General features: G+C 46.2%; 1 protein-coding gene across 2 annotated transcripts; it reads left to right on the forward strand.

Annotated features, from left to right (window-relative positions):
* Positions 1 to 1,274: 1,274 nt before the first annotated feature.
* Hmgcs2 (3-hydroxy-3-methylglutaryl-CoA synthase 2) lies at positions 1,275 to 22,875 on the forward strand. 2 transcript variants are annotated; one of them, XM_057793497.1, is made up of 10 exons: positions 1,275 to 1,423; positions 11,163 to 11,617; positions 16,866 to 16,991; positions 17,414 to 17,578; positions 17,830 to 17,995; positions 18,454 to 18,624; positions 20,612 to 20,718; positions 21,109 to 21,234; positions 21,609 to 21,724; positions 22,458 to 22,875. In XM_057793497.1, exons 1-9 carry the CDS (start codon positions 1,320 to 1,322, stop codon positions 21,713 to 21,715), a joined length of 1,527 nt encoding a protein of 508 aa, XP_057649480.1. In that variant the 5' UTR covers positions 1,275 to 1,319; the 3' UTR covers positions 21,716 to 21,724; positions 22,458 to 22,875. The 2 variants fall into 2 exon arrangements, with proteins under 2 accessions (XP_057649480.1, XP_057649481.1); XM_057793498.1 differs by having other exon boundaries at positions 21,609 to 21,720.
* The last annotated feature ends 458 nt before the right edge of the window (positions 22,876 to 23,333 follow it).

Raw genomic sequence — 23,333 nt, forward strand, 5'->3', positions numbered from 1 at the left:
TAGACATCCGGGTTAACAGCATCAACTGCTAAGCGAACGCGTAATCATTGTGAGGGATAGAACCTGGTGCCCCAAGAAGGGTGGGGCAGACACTCACCTAGCACTTCAGATTGCAGGAACTTTTGTCTTAAGTAGCAGAGGCACTGGGGAGGGCTCTCAATGGATAAAGTAAAAGTATGGAACCTTGGGTTTGGGACCCCACACCTCTGGATAAGCACACGTCTGGAACCCCAGTACTGGAGAGGCAGAGCCAGACAGATCCCAGCAACTCTTTGTTCAGCCAATCTAGTCCAATAGGCAAGCTGCGGGTTCACAGAAAGACACACTCCATCTCAAAACCTAAGGCAGAGAGTGGTAGAGGAAGTGACGTCAGCCTCTGGCAGCCAGAGGTGCCTGCACACGGCAGTGTACTTGTGTGCACAGGTGTAGTACACAAGGTCAAAGACACGGTGGGACCCCACTCTGCAACTTAGCAGAGCTTCCTGCTCCCTGATGTCTACAGGCTCCTGCTAACTCCTCTCCTTTTTAGGAGAGCCTGAACTTCAAGACAATCTCCTTTCGAGGGACCCTGAAGTTCTCCAGCAGCACCGGCTGCAGCCCTCTTGACAGCCATGAACTGTGTAAGCATATGGTGATATGTAATATGCTATGATAAGCAATAAAGATAAGAAGAAAATAGTCGGCTCCACCGATCAAAGCCAGCCAGCCCTTCACATGTCAGACAACACCTACACTCAGCTGCTCGAAAGGCCGGTATTAAAAGATTTTACCTGTATTCACGGCACTTGTGGGAGGCTGAGGAAGGAAGACTGATTTATAGTTCAAGGCCAGCCTGGGCTACTTAGGAAGAACAGGACTCAAAAGAAAAAAGTCACTCAGCAGGAGAGTGAGGGGCAGACGCGGGAGGGCGGGGGTGGGGAGGGGTGGGGTGAGTGGGGGGGTGACCAGTTGGGGTGACTGTTAGTTAGGATCACGCTTCCATGTGCTTACATGGCTGGGCAAATAATATAAGGCTGACGACGAAGGGCGCCTCAGAGCCAGCCAGCCAGCCAGCCAGCCAGCCAGCCAGCCAGCCAGCCAGCCAGCCAGAAAGCAGCCAGGAGAAGGGCAGCTATGTACATGTTAGAGATGATGTTTTCCTTTGACTTGGTTCTGAGACCTTTGGCCCAGTTTTCCCAAAGCAGGCAGAGGCCTCGATAAGCTGAGGCGGAGCTTCCGGAGGCTGGAGTCCTAGAGACTTATAAAGCCCAGCCCACAAGTGCTGGGCATCTCTCCCAAGGCCTCCGGACTGTTGCAGGCTCTCTGCTGATACCCAAGCGATGCAGCGGCTTTTGGCTCCAGCCAGGAGGGTCCTCCAAGTGAGAAGAGTGTTGCAGGAAGCTTCGCTCACACCTGCTCACCCGCTCTCAGCAGCCCAGCAGAGGTGAGTCGCCTGCGCTGAGGGTCAGACATGCAGGCAGAGGACCTGTCGGAGAGATCACTAGAATCCTGGGCAAAAGCTGGTGAGACTTGCACTCAGCCCTAACACACAAGTTGGCGTCAAAGGAGCTCTGTTGCCTCTGTACTAGACAGAGCTTGCCAGCTGTTGAGCTGGAAACATCCAAGCCTAAGTCTCTGATGCGGGTTGTTTAGGAAAAACAGTATCCTTTCCTCTGCCAGCTGCGGGAGGCAGCCCAACTCCTTGGGGATCCCGCGGCTGCAACCGGATCCCCCAGCTGCAACCGGATCCCACCCCTGCAACCTTAGTTCAACTGCTCACTTTAGCTCAGGGCAGCAAGACCTAGAATGTATCAAAAAGAGGAAGCTGTGTTTCTCCATGCTTAATGTTTTATGAGATGAAATATAGAAGGTGTGTGTGTGTTTGTGTGTGTGTGTGTGTGTATAGGGGGTGCATGTCCTTATGCAAGAACACTCATGCCTTGATTCTTTGTAAACACCCTTTAGGCTGGTCCAAGTACTTGTGGTTGCCCAGAACTAACGGGATACAGCTGTGCTTCGTGCTTTGGGTTCCCAGCTGCCCCTGAATTATTTTCTCCTTTGCTCGCTGCCCACTGAGATCATAGTCCCAAGGCTTTCCTTCACTTAACTCATGAACATGGAATATTTGGGAAAGCCCTTTGCTCTTGTGTCTTCCCTTGCCTGCTCTCCAGGAAGCCTGGTATAGGTGTGGAGGAGAGGGGACAATGCCCTTCACCTTTTTTCTTTTCTTTATGACTCCGCCATTATCTCCACTCTCCCACCCCTTGCAAAGCTATTGGATTTCAATAGAATATTCCAGTTCAGAATCTAGCTTGTTTCTGCATTTGTGAGGAAGTGGTAGACATGATTTACTAATTTCAGACCTGAACAAGGGTGATCATTCCATGTCCCCCCGCCCCCAACACACACACTTTTTGAGAAAGGAACTCTCTATGTGGCCTTGACTGACCTAAAAACTCACTATGTAAACCTTGACTGATCTAGAACTCAATATGTAGAAGAGGCTGGTCTTGAACTCATGCAGATACATCTTCCCGTGCCTCCAGAGCACTGGGATTATAGGTGTGTGCCACCAGCCACCACACCTGGCACAGACTTTCCCTAAGCAACAGTGGACCACTACTCAAGCCTCCTTCCTCATCAACGCTCTGTGGCTTCCTTGGTTCATGCTCTGGAATCCTTATTCACAGTTCCCTTTTGGTGGCCTCGTGGTTAACCCCAATGCTGGCTGCCTGAACTACTAATGCCTTTGTAGGTCATCTTTGCTGTAGTTCACCTCTAATCCAACCAGCCTCAGTTTTAAGTCCACCACAGAATAATCGCCACCCCCAGCATCCGCTTCCCTGCCCTGATATTAAACGCCCAGGTCTTCATGTTTCTCACTCATAACCACTACACACCCTCCTCTATGAAAACTTCCTAGCCTGCTCACACAGCCCCACTGTGGCCACTGCCCTTTCACCCCCTCCAGTCCTTCACTGACAGAAGGCCACTCATCTGTCACTCATGATTGACCTTGGGGGCTGGTGAGGTGGCTCCTCGGGTAAAGGTGCCAAATCAGAGGACTTAAGTTCAGTCCCCGGAATGTGCATGGCAGACTTTGGACTGCCACACATGTGCTGTGGCACATGTAACCCCCCACACACAACATTTGAAAAACGTAAACAAAGAAAACAAGGTTGACCTCAGATTTAGCCTCTCCCATGAAACTCTCCTTGTTTTGCCTCTCCAGAGAATCTCTGCTTCCCTTGCCCTACATGATTTTTCCTGTATCCCTTTCATGGTTCTCATCCCCCTCGAGTCTTGGCAACTGAGCTATAGCCATGCTCCTTCTTGCCCTGCCCTCTTCTCTGTGTAACGCCTTCACACAACACCACCCTTCTCTGCACAATGGGTGCTGACCATGGGTGCCGAGCATGGGTGCCAAGCATGGGATAGTTAGCTGTGAACCCACAGGGAAGCAGAAAGGATGAAGTGAATTAGAGCTTGGTGTGGATTCTTGCGCTAGGCAGCAAGAACAAGCAACTTTAAATTCAACGCAGTTATCGTCCTTGGAGAAAGCACAGGATGGGGACTCTTAATCAAGTGCCCGGATGCTCCTGGAAGCCTTTGTGCAGTACTTTAATCTCCAAGGCCCTGAAATCCACGTCCAGAAAAACCTCTTCCAAGAAGATAAGGAGAGTTTCTGGTTCTCTGAACTTCTCCCTGGATCTTGTCTCTCTCTATGAGAAGCGAGGGAGGCAGTCAGCCCAGATAAGGCAGAAAAGAGACGCGAACCTGAAGGGAAAGTAGCCACGCTGGCAGCTCCAAACATTAGCTAACCATTAGCTCTTGGTCCTGGGGACGCCCCCCCATAAATATTTGAAAGTTCAAACTCCAGTTATTTGGAGGGCACCAAGTAATTAAGTTAGCTCCTGACCTCTTCCTGTCAGAGACCAATGAGGAGAATCGCTCTGCTTTGGTGTCTCTTGACCGTAGGATGCTCTTTTGTCTCACCAGGGTCCTTAAAAGTGACTCCTCGTGGGAGAATTTGGGGACCACAGAGGTGCAGGAGGGGAAGAGCACTCAATAGGAGCCAGAGCCTCTGTGGTACAGAGAAAGCTTTGTAAGCCAGTTGCCCAAGGCGACAACTAGACAGTATTCCTAACACTGGGGAATCACTTCACTAGAGTTTATAGCGAAGAAAGGCACTGGCTTCAGATCCTGTAGGAAGGGTGCTTGCAGCTCAGAAGGGAAACTGCACACTTTCACCAGAGGAAAAGAAAAAAAAAAACCTCTCCTCCCTCTTCTACTGACCCCCCCACCCCCATTCTCTCTGATCTCCGTTTAAATTACACTTTTGATCCTCTGAGCTCCCACGGGTTGGCCTGCTCCACTCCACAAGGAGCTATAAAATGCCTGCCCCTGTGTGGGCACAAAGGGTGTCTGCCTTAGTCTCTAGTGAGTCAGCTCTGCATGGGGAGTGTCTGATGAATATTGAAAAGTCCCAATCAGAAGAAAACAGACAGAATGGAAGTTAAGGGAAAACTTCCTTTAAAAGTAGGAAAATGACCTGGGTGTATTGGCTCACATTTGCAATCTCAGCACTCCAGAGGCTGAGGCAAGAAGGTCATGAGTTCAAGGCCAGCTTGGGCTACGTGGTGAGACTTTGTCTCAAAACAAAACAAACACAGCAACAAGTGGGAAAAGGATCTGCGAGTTCATGTGTGGTAGGAGAGAGGAGAGAGGAAGACAGCAAGAGAGGTACACTGTAAAGACAGTCAAGGTTTCTAGATTATTCCAAGAGCTTTTACCATATGTGAAAATAAAACATCAGGATCACAACAGCTCGAATGGATGGAGACGGTAACAGAGCCGACCTCAGAAAGGGACTGCGCTTTTCTACAGGTAGTTGGGTGTATACTTTTTAATAGGCACACAATAACTGTCCATACTTACGGGTATGGTGTGACATTTAAGTATTCATATATGTGTGTGTGTGCGCGCGCACACACACAACTCACTACTTTGAAATAATTAATTACTGTCAATCATGATGATCCTGCTGTATCATAGAGCATTGAAAGTTACTTCTGGGACTGGAGAGATGGTTCTTTTTAAGCCCTCTCAGGTTTTACGTGGAGTTCATTAGCACGTTGGGTGCCACTCTGTTGTAATAAGGAGCGGCAGGGCTGCGTCCCCAGCACCCAGCCGCCCGCATGGCTAGCTTATGCCCTGAAATAATTACACGGAAACTGTATTCTTTTAATCACTGCCTGGCTCATTAGTTCCAGCCTCTTATTGGCTAGCTCTTACATATTGATCTAACCCATTTTTAATATTCTGTGTAGTACCACGAGCTGGCTTACCAGGAAAGATCTTAACCTGCGTCTGTCTGGAGTGGGAGAATCATGGCGACTCACTGACTTGGCTTCTTTCTCCCAGCATTTTGTTCTGTTTACTCCGCCTACCTAATTTTCTGTCCTATCAGAGGCCAAGCAGTTTCTTTATTACTTAACCAATGAAAGATGACCCTCCTCCATCAAGTGGTTAAGAGCACTGGCTGCTCTTCCAGAGGCTCAGGGTTCAATTCCCAGCATCCACATGGCAGCTCACAGCTGTCTGTAACTTCAGTTCCAGTTCCAGTGGCTTCAATACCCTCATACAGACGTATATATGCAAAACACCAATGCACATAAAATACAAATAAATAAATTATTTTAAAAAAAGAAAGTTACTTCTGGGTGAGGATGTGGTTTGGTGCGTTTGCCTCAAATGTCCCGCATTTATGTCCCAGCACCATGGAATGAATCAAAACAAAAACTGAAACTTATTTCTCCCATGCAGCTGCACCCCTGTGCACGGCAGCCATCCTCTCCCTGTCTCTCCTTCTCCTTACCCTACCCCAGGCTTTTGCATCAATGTTCTAGTCTCTACTGCTTTGAGGTTGGTGTCTTAGCTACCACCTGTGAACAAGAACATGCAATATTTTGACTTTCTCTGCCAAATGTATGTCCCATCCATGTCACTGCAGCAACAGAATTTAATCTTCATAGCTAAGTCATATTCCAGCATGCATATATGTTTGTGCGCATGTTCATCTGTCAGCGGACAGTACGAAAGATTCTCTATTGTGGTTCTGGTCAATAGTTATGCGATAAGTGTGCAAGTGGCTATTGTGTGTGACATACAAGATGTCTATTCAGTTCAGTTCCATTGGGTATGTACCCAGTATTAAGATTCTTGGATCAGGTGGTAGTTCTCTTCTGGGTTTTGGTAGTAAAACTGTACAGTTTCCAAGTGGCTGTATCAATTCACACTCCCATCATCTCTGTATGAAAGGTTTTTCTTTTAAAAAAATTGTGTGGGGGGGCTGGAGAGATGGCTCAGTGGTTAAGAGCATTGCCTGCTCTTCCAAAGGTCCTGAGTTCAATTCCTGGCAACCACATGGTGGCTCACAACCATCTGTAATGAGGTCTGGTGCCCTCTTCTGGCCTACAGACATACACACAGACAAAATATTGTATACATAATAAATAAATAAATAAATATTTTAAAAAATTGTGTGTGCTTGTAAGACATGCGAGAAGGTGTGTGTACCATGGCACACATGTGGAGTTCCGAAGGCAACTCCCAGGGGTTGCCCTGTGGGTTACTGAGACTGAGCACAGTCTGTCTTCAAGGGAGAGGCAGAAAGGCACCTTCCCCCACCGAGCCATCTCGCCAGCCCTGAGAGTTTCCTTTCTCGGCAGCCCTCCCTGCATTGGCTGCTCATTTCCTTATGGAGCCATTTTCACTGCGGCAAGGCTCCATCTTAGACCTTTGCTCTGCATCTCCTTGCTGAGGTGTGATGTTGTGTGTGTTTGCACCTGTTCTCTAGCTGTACATCCTCTCTTGAAAAACGTGAGTCGGGTGTTGACCTATTTAAAAACAGAAATATTTGGATTTTTGTTAAGTTGTTTCAGTCCCTGATATGTCCCGAGAGTTGCACCCTTCAAATGAACAGATTGCAAGGATTTCCTCCCATAGAAGGTGTCTTTAGTCTCATATCGTTCCTTGTGCTGCTCAGAAGCATTTCCATTTTAAATAATCACATTTGCCTTGCTCTGGGACGGGGGTTCTTAAGAAGTATTTGAAGGACTAGCAAGATGGCTTGGCGGGTAAAGCTGATATGTCTGATGACCTGAGTTCAATTCCCAAAGCCCACATTGCGGAATGAGAGGACACCCACAGTTGCCCTCTGATGCCCACACACATACATAAGTAAATACGTAAATAAATAGATAGGTCAGTAATATAAAAGCAGGGAAAGGGAAGGGAAGGATCATGAATTTGAGTTTGATCTAAGCAACCTAGTGACTCCAGTCCAGGCTCCATAGTGAAATCACATCTCAAACAAATCAAATCAAAATAAGACGAATCTTTACCCACCTACATTAGCATGTGTCCTACATTTCCTTCCAATAGATTCATGATTTTAAGCCCTACATTCGGGTCTCTCACCCATTTTCAATTTATTTTTGTATGAAGAAAGTCAGGGTCCAGTTCTACTGTGGGTGGATAGCTCGTTTTCTCAGCATCACTCATGGAGAGGTTCCTTTCTTCAAGGTGTATTCTTGATACCTTGGCAAAAACTCAGCTGGCTAGGAAAGTCTGAGTTTATTGATTCTGAGTTCTTTACTGGCTCTGTTGGTCTATGTGTCTGTCTTTATTTCAGGGCTGTGTAGTTTGAACTATTATATCTTTGTAGTGTGTGGTTGTTGCTTTGTTTGAGAAGGGTTCTGCTATATAAGAACTGGCCAACCTGGACCTTGCTCGGTAGCCTAGGCTGGGTTCCTACACACAACCTCCTGTCTCAGCCACCCATGTACTTGAGTGGTGGGGTGCACATTAATGCCCAGGTTTGTACCTTTTGAAGACAAGTCTCCTAACACCTAACACCTTATAAAGAGGTCAGAGGTCAACACTGGGTGTCTTCCACACTCTCTCTCCATTTCAATTTTTGAGACAGCATCATTCACTGAACATGGAGCTTTCTGATTGACTAGACTAACTGGATAATGGGCCCCAGTGCTGCTCCTGTTCTCAACATGCTTAATTAATTGATTAATTAAGCTAACGGCCTATCAGGGTGTTTTATTATTTCAAGGACTACTTCTGTTTCATTGTTCCTTTCATTGCTTTATTTTCTATTTTATTTATTTCTGCTCTGCTGCTTGTTATTTCTTTCCTCATACTTTTGAGTTGGTTCTTACTTTTCTTGTTCCTTGTATTGCATCATTAAGTTGTTTATTGCATTGCATCATTAAGTTGTTTATTCATAATCTATTTGTTTGGCACAGACATGTTGCCATATGCTTCCTTCAAGGATTGGTTTTGCTGTGTCTCTTGGGCTTTGGAATGTAACAGTTTCACCTGCATTGAGATTGTTGTCCAGAAACAGCAGCTCTTGGTGGAATGTGCTGCCAACCTTTGTTTCATTCGCTTGGTCTACAGCCCAGGTGAACTCTATTGTTCCTTTGTTGACTGTCTGTCTCAATAATCTATCTTATCTATTGATGAAAGTGGTGGTGGTGGTAAAATCCCCAGTTATATTTTAGGATCTGTTTTTCCAGTTCTATCTGAAGTCTTGCTTTATAGAATCCATGCCCCTGCTCTGAATGTATATGTATTTACAAGTATTTCCTCTTGCTGACTCTATTATTTATTTATTTTTCTATTTATTCCTCTTGCTGTCCATTTATTATTAGACAGCAAGCTTCTTCATCTCTTTCTATAGACTTTATTTACAGTCTATCTTATCTGACGTGAGCATAAGTACTCCTGTTTGCTTTGGGGGTTCTTTTTATGTATCTTTTCCATCCTGTCACTATTGGTTTATGTGTATCTTCAGTAGTGATAAGTTTACTGTAGAGAGTGTATCAATAGGACTTGGTTGTAGTGCAAAGCCAATTTATATCTTTTAGATGGGATATTGGAGTGTCTTTTTTTTTTTTTACACGGTTTGCTGGTCATTTGTATGGCCTGTGCTCCTTCTTTTTCTTGTTCATCAACGTGGTTTGATGGTTTTCTATTCTGATAGATTTCTCTTTCTCCTTTTACATATATCCACTCTGATATTGTGTTCTACATTTTCAGATGTCTTCATAGTGTGGTTATTTTCTGTCACCTCAGTATAGAATTTCCATAAACATTTCTTTAGAAGTTATTGGTCAGTGATGAATTCCCTGCTTTTTCTTATCTTGCTAAGACTTCATTTCTTCATTTCTGAAGAATAGCTTTGCTGCATATAATATTCTTGGTTGGCAGTTCTTTTCTTTCAGAACTTTGAATATATCACCCCATTCTCGACAATCCTGCATGGTATCTGCTGAGAAATCTGCTGTTGATCTAATGGACAGTTCTTTATATATAACATGAGTTATTTCTTTTGTTGTTTTTGGAATTTCTATCTTACACTTTTCCATTTATTTATTTACTATGTGCATACACATGTATATGTGTATGCTATGGCTGTGTCTGTGCCGCAGTGTGTGGAGATGAGAGGACAGTCTGAAGGAGTTGTTTCTCTCCTTCCACTATGTAGATCCTAGGTCTTGAATTCAGGTCACTGGGTTGACAGGAAGTGTCCCTACTTGCTGAGCCACTTTGCCAGGCCTGTCTTAACTCAGCTGTGTTTTGCTAAGTCTCATGGGCTTCCTCCATGCATTTTCATCTCTTCTTTTTTTCACTGGATTAATTTTTAAAAAGCATGCCTTCTTTATGCTCAGAAGCTGTTCTCTTTTGCCTGCTCAGTTGTATTTTTATGACAGTTATTACTATTCTCCGAGCTGAAGAACATAATAACTGCCACTCTCTATGACCAAGCGTTCAAATATATGAGCCTATGAGGGCCATTCTTATTCAAACCACCACCCCTGCAATCCCAATACCTAGGAGGTAGAGTCAGGAGAATCCAGAAAAACTAGCCTGCCTGGGGTAAACTGAGAGATCTTGACTCACAAATCTCAAATCCAAAACAACAGCAAAAGACACACATGTAAACAAAACAAAACAAACTCTTAGAAGTTAAAATAATAAACAGAGAAAAAGTATAAAGGCTTTTGTATTTGTTACTCTTCCTTTTGCTACGACAGGATATCGTAACAGAAGCAACTTGAGGGAGGAAGCAGTTATTTTGGTTCACAGTTTTAGGGTTCAGTTTACCATGGTGGGGAGGTCACAGTGACAGGAGCTGGAGACAGTCAGGAGTCAGAGGACACGGAGTAGTTACACTCAGCTTGCTTCTTCCTCTTCATACAGCCTAGGACCCAACCCAGGGGAAAGTGCCGCACTTCTCCAGGGTGGGCTGTTGGAGCCTGCTCCAACAAAGTCAGCTAGGGTACATGGAAGCGGGTGTGAGGTTGAGCAAATGGCAGATTGAAAGAAATTGAGACAGAAAACACAAGATAGATTTGTAAGGTCGGTTTGATAAATACCAATCAGCCCAGAGTTTACTTTAGAACTTGCTCTTATACCAGTTGAAGGCAGAAGGCAGAACAAAGAGCAGTACAGTCAGTCAAACACCCCCTGCACTGTCCTTGGAGAAAGCTCATGCAGTTTGTAATCTGGATGTGCCTTGGGCTGGCACTTACCAGCCTGTATCTTGTTAGATAATATGTTCTTTTTTTTTTTTTTTTTTTTTTATGGGCAAAATGCTCTTTCCTGTGGGCTTAATCAAAATGTTTTTTACAGTTCTCAAGGAGAGTGAAACAAGTAAGCTTGAACTCAAATGACTTATAAGTCAGAAATAGACTCGAGATGGAAACTGAGTCACATGTAGGCTACCACAGTGGGCCTTCCCATCTCAATTAAACCATCAAGATAATCCCTCATAGGCAGACCTGAAAGCTAACCTACTCTCAAAGATGGAGGCTTGTCTCCTAGGCAATCACAGATCCTAATGACTTGATCATCAACACTGATGTTACACTCTGTTACATTCAAAAAGCCATCACAGAACTAGCATGGTATATGATTAGGATTTAGGATGAGTTGAAGGATGAAAGGGTCAAGTCAACAGAAACAACTACTAAATTTTCACTCCCTTGCTAACACAGCTTTAAAACAAACCAAAACATGAATAAAATAATTACCCCATTATTGGTTTTGCGGCAACTGTCAAAAGGCCATTAGTGGATTTACAGCTGTTATTTTAACCACAGGTTTTTTACAATCCCTCCTGCTCCCCTGGCCAAAACAGACACTTGGCCGAAAGACGTGGGCATCCTTGCCCTGGAGGTCTACTTTCCAGCCCAATACGTGGACCAGACTGACCTGGAGAAGTTCAACAATGTGGAAGCAGGGAAGTACACAGTGGGCTTGGGCCAGACCCGAATGGGCTTCTGCTCGGTCCAGGAGGACATCAACTCCCTGTGTCTGACAGTGGTGCAGAGGCTGATGGAGCGCACGAAGCTGCCCTGGGATGCTGTGGGCCGCCTGGAAGTGGGCACGGAGACCATCATCGACAAATCCAAGGCTGTGAAGACAGTGCTCATGGAACTTTTCCAGGATTCAGGCAACACTGACATTGAGGGCATAGACACCACCAATGCCTGCTATGGCGGTACTGCCTCCCTCTTCAATGCTGCCAACTGGATGGAGTCCAGCTACTGGGATGGTATGTGTTTCTGGGACATTACAGAAGTCGGGTTCTTAGAGTAGGGGCTGAACGCTATGTTCTGCTTGTCAACTCTCCAGAGGGCTTTATCCTGGGAAGGAAGGGAAAGGCAATTTATTTCTACAGCTGCTGCTATTGCCCAACAAAAACAGTGAAAACAACCAGGTAGATGTTCGTGCGGCGGTTTGTTTATTCTGTGCATTATCCCGTGCCGTGAGTCCTGCACCTGATCAGAGAGGAGAAAATGAAATGATTGGTGTCTTACTGTTTCGGTTACTTGTCTCGCGTCTGAGTTTCAAAGATTTTAGCTCATTGCCATCATGGCAGGAAGCACGGCAGCATACAGACAGACGTGGTGCTGGAGATTTAGCTGAGAGTTCTGCATCCAGATCTATAGGCAGAAGGAAGAAAGAGACTTGGGACCTAGCTGGAGCTTTTGTAACCTCAAAGTTCACCCCCAAAGACTCTCTCCTCCCAAAAGGTCACATCTCCTAATCCTTTCAAATAGTGCCACTCCCTGGTGACTAAGCACACGAATACATGACCTATAGGGTTATTCTTTTTTTTTTTTTAAACTCATTAGGGTAGGATAATTATTGAATATATTTGTTCTTATTGTATATAATTTTGGTTTTTTTTACTTTCATATTTTTTAAATTTTATTTATTTATTTATTAAAGATTTCTGCCTCCTCCCCACCACCACCTCCCATTTCCCTCCCCCTCCCCCAATCAAGTCCCCCTCCCTCGTCAGCCCTAAGAGCAATCAGGGTTCCCTGCCCTGTGGGAAGTCCAAGGACCACCCACCTCCATCCAGGTCTAGTAAGGTGAGCATCCAAACTGCCTAGGCTCCCACAAAGCCAGTACGTGCAGTAGGATCAAAAACCCATTGCCATTGTTCTTGAGTTCTCAGTAGTCCTCATTGTCCGCTATGTTCAGCGAGTCCGGTTTTATCCCATGCTTTTTCAGACCCAGGCCAGCTGGCCTTAGTGAGTTCCCGATAGAACATCCCCATTGTCTCAGTGTGTGGGTGCACCCCTCGCGGTCCTGAGTTTCTTGCTCGTGCTCTCTCTCCTTCTGCTTTATTCAAACCTACACATTAACCTCCCAGAGCCTCCAAGTTCTTGTTTGCCTTTCTGCCTTTCAAGGCTGAGGGCAGGATTGAATAAAGTACTGACTGGGGTGGGAGGGGCCTTGGCGGTCTCCGGAGTTACTGAGTTCGAAACTAGGCCAAAAAGCACGGAAAAATAAAATGAATACTAATTACAAAATTAATTTTAAGGTCCTGATGTGGCAATGGATCCTAGGAAATATACAGCCCAATATTCTTTGCTTTAAGTAAAGAGACCAGGACTGCAGAGAGGGCTCAGTGGTTAAAGTACTTGCAGGGCAAGCACGAGGACTGGAGTTTGGATCCTGGATCCCAAGTTAAAGCTGGGCGAGCGAAAAGAGACTTAGCTGTATAAAAATGAGGGGGCTGGCAAGACGACTCTTTAGGTGAGGGTGCTCGCTGCCAAGCCTGGTGATCTGAGTTAGCCCCAGGCTCCACGAGGTGGAAAGAGAGAACTCTATCGAATTGTCCTTTTATTTCCTGTTGACGTGACTTTTATAAAGGAAGGAAAATAGATTTTTGAAGAACTTAATCATTAAAAAAAAGTTGACATTAAAAGGCACACACTGAAATTAACCAGACTCAAAGGCCATTCAACTTGATGGAGTTCTCTATAGTTAGAAGAGCCACTCGGAACAGACTCTGTGATTTTATACTTCCATAGTTGAAAGTATGTTTATGCATGTATCCACCACCAAAACCAGAAACTCCACGAGAGAGTTAGAACTAAAGAAAGAATTTGCTTTGTAACTCATGACCAGCACCTGCCTTCAGTCCTTCTTCATCTGCTGCAGAACAATCGTTTTGTACGCTGTGAATCTTTTTGCACATTTGTTTGCATATAGACAAATCTTATTAACTAAATTCCACATCTGAGAGAAAAACTGAAAAGGTTTGCATCCCGATAAACCTCTCCACCAACGCAATAATCCAAGTCAGACTAAATCAAACCAAATTAGAAAAAGTCCAGGTTTAATGGGTGCCAGCGCTTCTGGGTTGGCATTCCAGCCCCAGAGAGGAGATGGGGAAGGAAGACTGGGAAACCGCGTGCTTGTTCTCTGTGGGGACAGTTTAAATACCCCATGGGAGTGGTCTTGAGCAACTTTGGCAGGGGGTCTCCCTTTGGCAGGCTTTCTTGGAGGTGGAGTCTGGACTGAGGCAACTTCCAGGGGAGGGGCTAGGGATGAAACTTTTTCACCCTAACATTCCAGACTCTTTGGATTTATTGATGCCAGAGGTTGGGGGTGACACTTCCAATCAAACAAAAACATGTGTCTTTTTCTTCCTGAAATTGTGTGACCTTGCTTAATATTATACATTTTAAGTCCATCCGTTTTCCTGCAAACATCGTGATTTTGTTTTTCTTTTAGGTTAAATAATGTCCTTTTTTATATATAAAAATTTCCTTTATCCACTCAGCTCTTGAGGACAATTAGGATGATTCCTCTTCTTTGCCACAGATAATAACGCAGCAGTAGACGTGGGGTGCAGATACCTCTGTGGAAGGGTGTGGAGTTCTCTGGGTATACGGTCAGGAGCGGAACATTTAGGTGATATGCTACTTCTGTCTTTTCTTTTTGAGAAATCTCCAAACTTATTCCCACAGCAGCTGTATTCATTTGAAGCCCCGCCAACACTGAATAAGTGTTCCTCTCTCTCCACGATGTCTCCAGCATTTATTGATAGATTTATTGACGATGGACATTATGACTAGGGTGCTAAGGTGGCATCTCAAAGTCTACCTGATGGCTAGGAATATCGAACACTTGAAACAACAAGTGGCCACTTGTGCCTTTTTTCATGTTTTTGAAAAGTGTCTATTCCGTTCATGTGCTCAGTTGTTGACTGGGGCTTAATTTCCTTGGTATTTAATTTCTGCATTTTTTTTTTTTTTTTGGTAAATTCTTGATAGTGGCCAACTGTCTGGAGCTTAGCTGGTAAAGATTTTCTTCCAGGCTGTGTGAATATTTTAGGTCATTTTTCTGTTACACAGCTTGTCTTTTTTAAACGAGACTTTTGTAATGGAGGAAAACTGTTCGTTGGTTATACATATTGTAAATACTCTTCAGTTCATCTTTTGATTTTGTCTCTCTCTAGAGATTTGGTTTTTACGGTTAAATTTAAAGGTCTTTTCCTTTAATGACATCTAAGTGCTTTTCTATAGTTTCTGAATTTTTCATATTGAGAATGAAAAAATAGATACATACAAAAATGTTATTTTATTCTCCAAAGGCGTGCATGTACAGTGTGAGGGAAAACCCTAATACTTTCTTCTTCGGGTTGTTACAAGTAGTGAGAGGAAGCCCTGGGACTTTAAGGAATATGAGTTGATCTCCTGATACAAAGTTCTGTGGGCCTCGATTCCTTCCTTCTTTGAGGAGGCCATGGCTAGGTTGTGACTCAGTGGGAGAGTGCTTGCTTGCCTAGCATGCTCAAAGGCTAGGCTCAACCGTAGCAGTGCCTGGGGAGAGGGTCTGATTGATACGGCTTAGGAGTCAGTCAGAACAGGGTTTGAATTTCAAATTCCACATCCCCTAGGTCAGTGGTTCTCAGCTTTCCTAAGGCTGTGACCCTTTAATACAGTTCCTCATGCTGTGATGATCCCCAACATAATTTTTGTTGCTATTTTATAACTAATTTTGCTATGCTGTTATGAATCATAATGTAAATATATGTGTTTTCCAATGGTCTTAGTTGATCCCTGTGAAAGGGTCATATGTTCACAAAGGGGATACGACCCACAGGTCGAGAATCACGGCATTAGCTGAACACTCCAGATAAGTTTCTCAGGAGGTCGTGTCTTCAGACATGTTAGCCTAGCCTCCTCCCTCCCGATGCCTTGTCCTTCTGTGGTTTAACAGACACATGAATATGTAGGTGCTATAAGTTGGTTGGTACAAACCTAAACTGTCTCCACAAGTGCCAATTAACAGAGTTTTAAGCGACTTTGGAAATGGAATCCTGGCCAGACATGGTGGCTCTACTTTGTCATCAGCCACTTACCGATGCAGAAGGATCTTGAATTTGATCCAACCTGGCGTATGCAATGAAACCATGTCTCAAAAACACTACAAACAGGTAGGGAAAATGAATGGCTCAGCAGTTGAGAGCACTTGTTATTGCAGAGGACCTGGGTTCAGTTCCCCATCCCTGCATGGAGGCTCACAACTACCTGTAACCACAGTTTCAAAGAGTCCAACCACTTCTTCTGACCTCTGTGGGGACCAGACACACACACTGTGCAGACACATGCATGCAGGCAAAACACTTATACATATAGACTAAATAAATCTGAAAAATAAAGCTTAAACCTAAAAGTAGAAACAAAATTTTGAAAAAAAAAAATAATCCTGGGGACCAGCAATATGGGTTCGGTGGGTAAAGGGGCTTGCCACCAAGCCTCATGACCTGAGTTCCTTCGCCAGCACCCATGTAGTGAGACCTGACTTGTACAAGTTGTTCTCCGACTCCCACATGGTTTTTTTTTTTTGTTTTTTTTTTTTGGTTTTTGAGACAGGGTTTCTCTGTGGTTTTGGAGCCTGTCCTGGAACTAGCTCTTGTAGACCAGGCTGGTCTCGAACTCACAGAGATCCGCCTGCCTCTGCCTCCCAAGTGCTGGGATTAAAGGCGTGCGCCACCACCGCCCGGCCCCCCACATGGTTTTTGTACTGTCTTCTTGTATGCATGCGAACATGCATTCACTTAAAAATTACATCAAAAGTCTGGAGGTTAGCTCACGCCTTTAATCCCAGCACTTGGGAGGCAGAGGCAGGTGGATCTCTGTGAGCTTGAGGCCAGCCGGGTCTACAAAGTGAGTGCTAGAACTGTTGCACAGAGAAACCCAGTCTTGAAAAACAAACAAACAAAAAGCATAAAAAATTTAAATGTAATTTATATATATGATTCTGAGTGAGTGAGGATTCCATAGTGAGACTGTAGGGGCACTGAGCACTGAATTTATATTTCAAATGCAAATGGGTAGTGGGTTTCACTAGAGTTTATGTGTGCTATTTTATTTTATTTATTTTAGGTCTGGTTCCATCTATTTCCAGTATACAAAACTGTGCTCGGCACACAGCTGACTTCACTCTACTCTAGATTTGACAGTGATGTCTTGACGGTCTGTTCGTCTTTACAGGTCGCTATGCTCTGGTCGTCTGTGGTGATATTGCCGTCTACCCAAATGGTAACGCCCGGCCGACAGGTGGCGCTGGAGCTGTGGCGATGCTGATCGGGCCCAAGGCTCCTCTAGTGCTGGAGCAAGGTTCGTAATTAACATTCCCAAGAGGCTGCAGGCGGTACATTCACTTCATCGATTCTAATCCCAAACTGTCGCACACACTCCTCAGGGCCGGGGGATGTGGTGGCTCTCCTCTCAAAATCTGGCCTGGGGAGCAGCTGCTTAAGGGGGAGAGAGAGAAGCCAGAATCTGTGGTCTCATCATGCCTGGCGGGGGGCGCGGACAGTGTATGGAGTGGGCCTGCCAAATGCGGGTTCGGAACCGTAGGGATCCATGGTGAAACTAGCGGTGAAAGAAGGCATTCAGCCATGAAGTCAGGCTTGGAGAATTCTGGCATAGGCGACAGAACAAAGCCAGGAGTCGCTTTTCTCACGGTCTCTCCCATCCTTTCTGCTTGAGGCGGCCTGTGTGAGAGGCGGTCTCTGAAACCATCTGTACCTTTCCAGGGCTGAGGGGAACCCACATGGAGAACGTCTATGACTTCTACAAACCAAACTTGGCCTCAGAATACCCACTGGTGGATGGGAAGCTTTCCATCCAGTGCTACATGCGGGCCTTGGATCGGTGCTACGCAGCCTACCGCAAGAAAATTCAGAACCAGTGGAAGAAAGGTGCGGGGCTGGGAGGGCAGAAAGCGGGGCTGCTACTCATGGCCAAGAGTCTTCCTTCATCTTTCCCTGGGGGGAGCACTTTGTAAGGCCTGTGGGACGAGTGAGACAGGAACGAATGAGAGAGCCTCACATGCTAGGAGTGGAACCCACTTCTTCAGGAAGCTGAGCCTCTGGGCATCATCACATTCTGGAGAGAGGATCTTCGTAGCTCATTGTCACACCACCTCTCACCTCTTCACCTTCTTTTCTAGCTGGAAATAACCAGCCTTTCACCCTCGATGACGTGCAATATATGATCTTCCACACGCCCTTTTGCAAGATGGTCCAGAAATCCCTGGCTCGGCTGATGTTCAATGACTTCCTGTCATCCAGTGGTAACACACAGAACAACTTATACAAGGGGCTGGAGGCCTTCAGGTAGGTCTTCTTTAAGTGGAAGGCTTGGGAAGTGTGAGCGAGGAGGCTCCCTCACACCTCGGATGTGGACTTCCCTCCATGAGAAGTAGCCGGCAGCCCTCCACAAAGCAGAAAGGATGCTAAGCCTTTCTTTGAATAGAGGGAGGGGATGGGGCAGCTCTGCAGGGCTCCCTGTGTATTAGGTGAGGAGAAGAAGATGAAAAGAAAGAACGAAAGCCAAGCAGGGTATGCGGTTATGGATTTGGTTTCTAGTTTTCTAACGGACTATGGAAGTGTGTGAAGATGCCACAATGAAGTGTGTGTAGACTTCCTTCTCACTTGACAGGAAGGTGACTTTGAGCTCTACAGACGTTTCAGTTTTGTAATAAAAACCATGCACCTCAGAGCTTTCTCGCCTGCCATGTTCCTGGCCTTCTTGTCTTGTCAACTCTCATGTGACATCTTGCTCTGCCTCACAGAGGTCTAAAACTGGAAGAAACCTACACCAACAAGGAGGTAGACAAGGCGATTTTGAAGGCCTCCCTGGACATATTCAACAAGAAAACCAAGGCCTCTCTTTACCTCTCCACGAACAATGGGAACATGTACACCTCGTCCCTCTACGGGTGCCTGGCCTCCCTTCTCTCCCAGTGAGTACTGCCCCTCCCACCTGCTGTTTCCCATTTGTAAGCTGCTAGCCCAGCCAATGCTTGCTCCTTTCCATTGAAACATTTGGCTTGTTGAGGGATAGACTTTCACAATAAAGGGGGGAGACAATGGATAGAAAGGTTGCAACTTGTCCCAGAGGTGGTTGGGGGGCAGGTTTGCTAGCTGTGTTGAACTTCCCTGGCATGAACATATGTATACTGGGGAATGTGCCAGATTTACCCAGGCAGGAAGAAAATAGAACTTGTGGGGGGTATCTTTATCTCACCAATTTAAAATCTCTATACTTAATACAGCATGGTGGATTGGAGGCTGGCTTCACACCCCATAACTGGTTCTAGCCTATTTACCACTTATCTTGAAAACTAACTTCCCAGACCTGTATGAGCCTTGCTTTCTGTACTTGTGAAATATCTATGTAACAAGAGCTGCTTTCCACAGTTCCTTTTTATTCTTTGGTAATTTCTTACAGTATAAAATGTATTTAGATTGTAATCCACCCTCCATCACATACCGCAACTCCTCAGGACCACCATTTAGCTACCTCTTTTTTATTTTTATATAACTCACTGAAGCCAATTAGTGCTTCCTATATCGTATGGATATAGGGTCATCCACTGGAGCATAAGCAACCTACCGAGGGCCACACTCTGAAGAAACCGACTCCCCTCCCTCAGCAGCCGTCAGCTACCAACAGCTCTGCAGTTAGGATGAGGCAGCATGAGCTGTCTCTACCCATGCAGGAATTTTGATGGGCTTGGCCGTATGCAGGCAGCCAGAGTTGCAGCATGTTCGCGAGTGCGAAGGCCCTGACATATCCAGGAGGCACGATTTTGCCGCAGTCCGACCTGACTTCTGGATCTCACAGTCTTTCTTTTTCCTCTTCTGTGATTGTCCCTGAGGTGTGTGTGTGAGATATAGGTGTATTCCCATCAGTGCCAGAGTGACACAAATGTTAGTGGCATAACAACAGCTTTCTAATTGGATTTAAGGTCAGCTCCGTAGGAGGGAACTCATGCCTGGTATTGTAAACCTGTCCAAGAACCCATGACTGGGTAGGTCCTAGGCCCTACACGAGAACCTATGATTACTTTGCTAAATAGACATGATATCAAACACTCTTCTAAATACCTATCCATATGCTCATATATTAGTACAGCTCTCGTCCCTGCCTCTTTTTGCAGTGGCTAGTGAGCAATACAGAGATTAACAACTGGTCAAAGTACGGAGGATGATCGACTGTGGAATGCTTTCCAGTTTTCATGAAAATTGCCTTAAAACATTATGATGCTCAGAAAGCACTCAAAGGCTGTTTCCTGTACTGATTTTTCCTGTTTTGTGGTGTTTATAAGGGAGCATTGCATATTATATAGAAAAGATACCTAGAGGTGAACTTGATCAAATTACTGATGGGGGATGCTCAGAAAACTGAGTCATAGGAATGTGTGCTAGCAAATGCCTGTACCCCCAGAACTGTGGAGACCTGGGGAGAGGGACCGTAGAGTTCAAGGTCAGCCTGGGCTATATAGGTATATAGGTACACACACACACACACACAGCCAAACGATTGCAGTTGATTTGTGATCCCAGTGGGTAGATACATAGATTCACAACACACACACACGCACGCACGCACGCACGCACGCACACACACACACACACACACACGCGCGCCCGCGCGCGCGCAAGCTGAACCATTGTAGTTAGTTTGGGAGCCCTGAGGGTTAGTCCACTGGTCTAATCTGCTACACCTGGAAGCCTCTGCCCTCACAGTTCTGCCTTCACGCTTTGGGCTGTGGCTGCTCTCGTTTTGGCAAAGCTTCTTCTGGTCCCACATCTGGATTCCACCAAAGGTCCCTCTTTGTGCAGGGCACGTGGGACATACTTCTAGCTGCGTGAGGTGGGCAGGGGTGAGATAGAAGCTTTATATGAAATGCAGAATACAGATGTGGATTTTTTTTTCACTTGCAGACACTCTGCCCAAGAATTGGCTGGGTCCAGGATTGGTGCCTTCTCCTACGGCTCAGGCTTAGCGGCGAGTTTCTTTTCTTTCCGAGTGGCTAAGGATGCTTCTCCAGGTGAGTCTCATCTTCTAGCAGGTACTCCCAAAACCATGCCCCACCCTGTGCTTCACCCTGGCTGAGGCTGCTGTCTTAACAACTAAGCTGGGATTAAGAGCAAAGAAAAGTCCTGCATAAGGTGAAATGCATGTGAGCACTTCCTCAATAGCAGAGTAGACGCAAGGAAGCCTGGTAGACAAGGCAATGGGTCCTGAGGAATGGGTTGGCTGCCTAAAGAGAAGCTGATGGCCCTGAAACAGCCAGTGTCAGCTGACTGTGGTGTGACTGCTATGACCAAGACCAGGCACCAAAGCACCATGGGGGGGAGGTCAACCCCCAGACCCCGGCTGCCTATTAGCACCAGTGACAATGACAACAGGATGTTTTAATATTGCTTCTGCTTCCCAGGTTCCCCTCTGGAGCAGCTGGTGTCTAGTGTGTCAGATCTGCCCAAACGTCTAGACTCCCGGAGGCGCATGTCCCCTGAGGAATTCACAGACATAATGAACCAAAGGGAGCAATTCTTCCACAAGGGTAAGAAAGGGGGCAGGAAGAGAGAAGAGAGCGATTCACCCCAGACTGCACATCAGTGTCTGGGAACCATACTGGGGGATTCATCAGACCTTCAGGATGTGATGGGCCAGGGTCACAATTTTTATGATGTGCTTACGAGGCGAGACCTTGAGCAATTGAGCCATCTTCACAGACGGTCTCTAACAGCCATGCAGACCCAAAATGGCGGCTTCTCTGGCTCCTCTTCTATAAGATTCTACCTTCCATACGGTGTTCTAGGGGTGGTTTACAGCCCCGGCAGCTCACACCAGAGTGCTTCCCTTGCATCTGTGGGAGTTCCTACTTCTCCGCTCGCCTGCGCCTCTAAGTCCTGCTTCTTCTTCTGTGTCCCACAGTGAACTTCTCACCACCCGGCGACACAAACAACCTCTTCCCAGGGACTTGGTACCTGGAGCGAGTGGATGAAATGCACCGCCGAAAGTATGCCCGGCGCCCCGTCTAGAGGAGGCGAGTGAGTTTGTCAGGCTTGTAGCCTGAAGGCCTGGGGTCTTCCTCTGGGTAGCAGACGTAGTTCTGAGTCTGTAATCATGTCAGAGACGGTCATAACTTAAGAGGATTTACAAACTGTGAGCTCCAGGACATGGGTGGGAGGGGCCTCTGTCTTGGAAATCTAGACTGTGAAAGTCAGACCTCTTTGAGTAAGTCTCCTAGAAGCTTGGTAAATCAGCCCACAGGAGGAAGCAGCCAGCAGCAGCCAGAACTGCAGCATATTGTTCCAAAGCAATGAGAATTAGAACGAGAAAAAAAAAAAAAAAAAAAAAAAAAAAGACAAGAGAGAAGGCAGATCAGCCCTTTGCTTCCTAAGAGCCTGACAGCATCATGCCACAAAGATGGAGCAGGGCTCCTGAGCCGTTCGCACTGAATCAACAGCACCAAGCAGGGCTGGCGTGGAGAATTAAGGTTGATATAGCAGTCCATGGAGCCAGTGTTCCGACCAACCCACCCTGACCTCTCATCACCAGCAGAGCATGTGACAAGGACCTGCCTGTCCCCCAGTCTCGGCTGCTGTAGCACCGGTTGATACGCTCCCTAGGCATGGCGGCTCACAACTGGGAAGACAGCCAGGGTACCAGGATGTCATAGAACAGGGGAGCTTTCATGCATAGCTGTCTGGCAAGGGACAAGGCCTGGGGGCTGGGGAGCCCAGGGTGAGGGGTGACCAAATCTGTTTCTCCTCCCTACAGATCCATGCAACAGTTCCTTGGGAGTGGATCTGAGCTGCTGCCCAAACAGTGTCTGTGTAAATTTCCACCCACAGCTAGCTGTAAATAATGAAGACACGGTAGCCCCACAGGATCTGCGGTGAAGGACCACCACGCTCAGTGGCTCCTTTGTGACTCTCCCTGATGCCACCACTGCCACAGGCTCATGCTGCTGTGGACCAGAGCTCCCCTGTGAAGAATATGGGAGAAAGGGGGACCACTGACCCCCATGGAAGATCAGTCATCTTCTCCCACATTCAGACAGCCCCACCATTTGTTGCGGCTCATTATTGGACATCAATGCTGTTGCATTTTATGCTCATTACTTAAAAGTTTCCCGAGAATGTCTAAATTTTGTATCTTGTTCTGAAATAATGTATGACAATAAAAATGAGGGAAGAGACGATGCCCATTTTCTAGAAGTCAAGAGCTTCACAGAGAGCAGGGCACACATCCCTTCACCCCACCCCTTCCACTCCCGGGCTAATTCTCCACAAGTCTGTCCAATTCCGCCAAGGACTACGGCAGACACCAGGCAAATAAAGAAAGTGACGTGGAGCACCCCCCTCCCCCACTCACTTCTCTATCCTACAGACACCTATCCAGGCAGGGCCAACAGGTGCTTGGTACATCAACCCCCTTTGGCATATGTGGCCAGTGTTACCTAGACCAAACATAAAGCCCATAAGATTGGCCAGGCATGGTCACACAGATCTTAGCACTTGGGAGGCCGAGGAAGAGTGAGTTCAAAGCCAAGCCAGCCTGTGTTATGTGGGGAAATCTTATAAAAACACACACACACAACAAGAAGAAAAGATGTGGCACAGGTAGGTAGGATAATCTCTGCCTTGGGTAAAG

The sequence above is a fragment of the Chionomys nivalis genome, chromosome 18 (genome assembly GCF_950005125.1).
Source record: "Chionomys nivalis chromosome 18, mChiNiv1.1, whole genome shotgun sequence".
NCBI classification, from domain to species: domain Eukaryota; kingdom Metazoa; phylum Chordata; class Mammalia; order Rodentia; family Cricetidae; genus Chionomys; species Chionomys nivalis.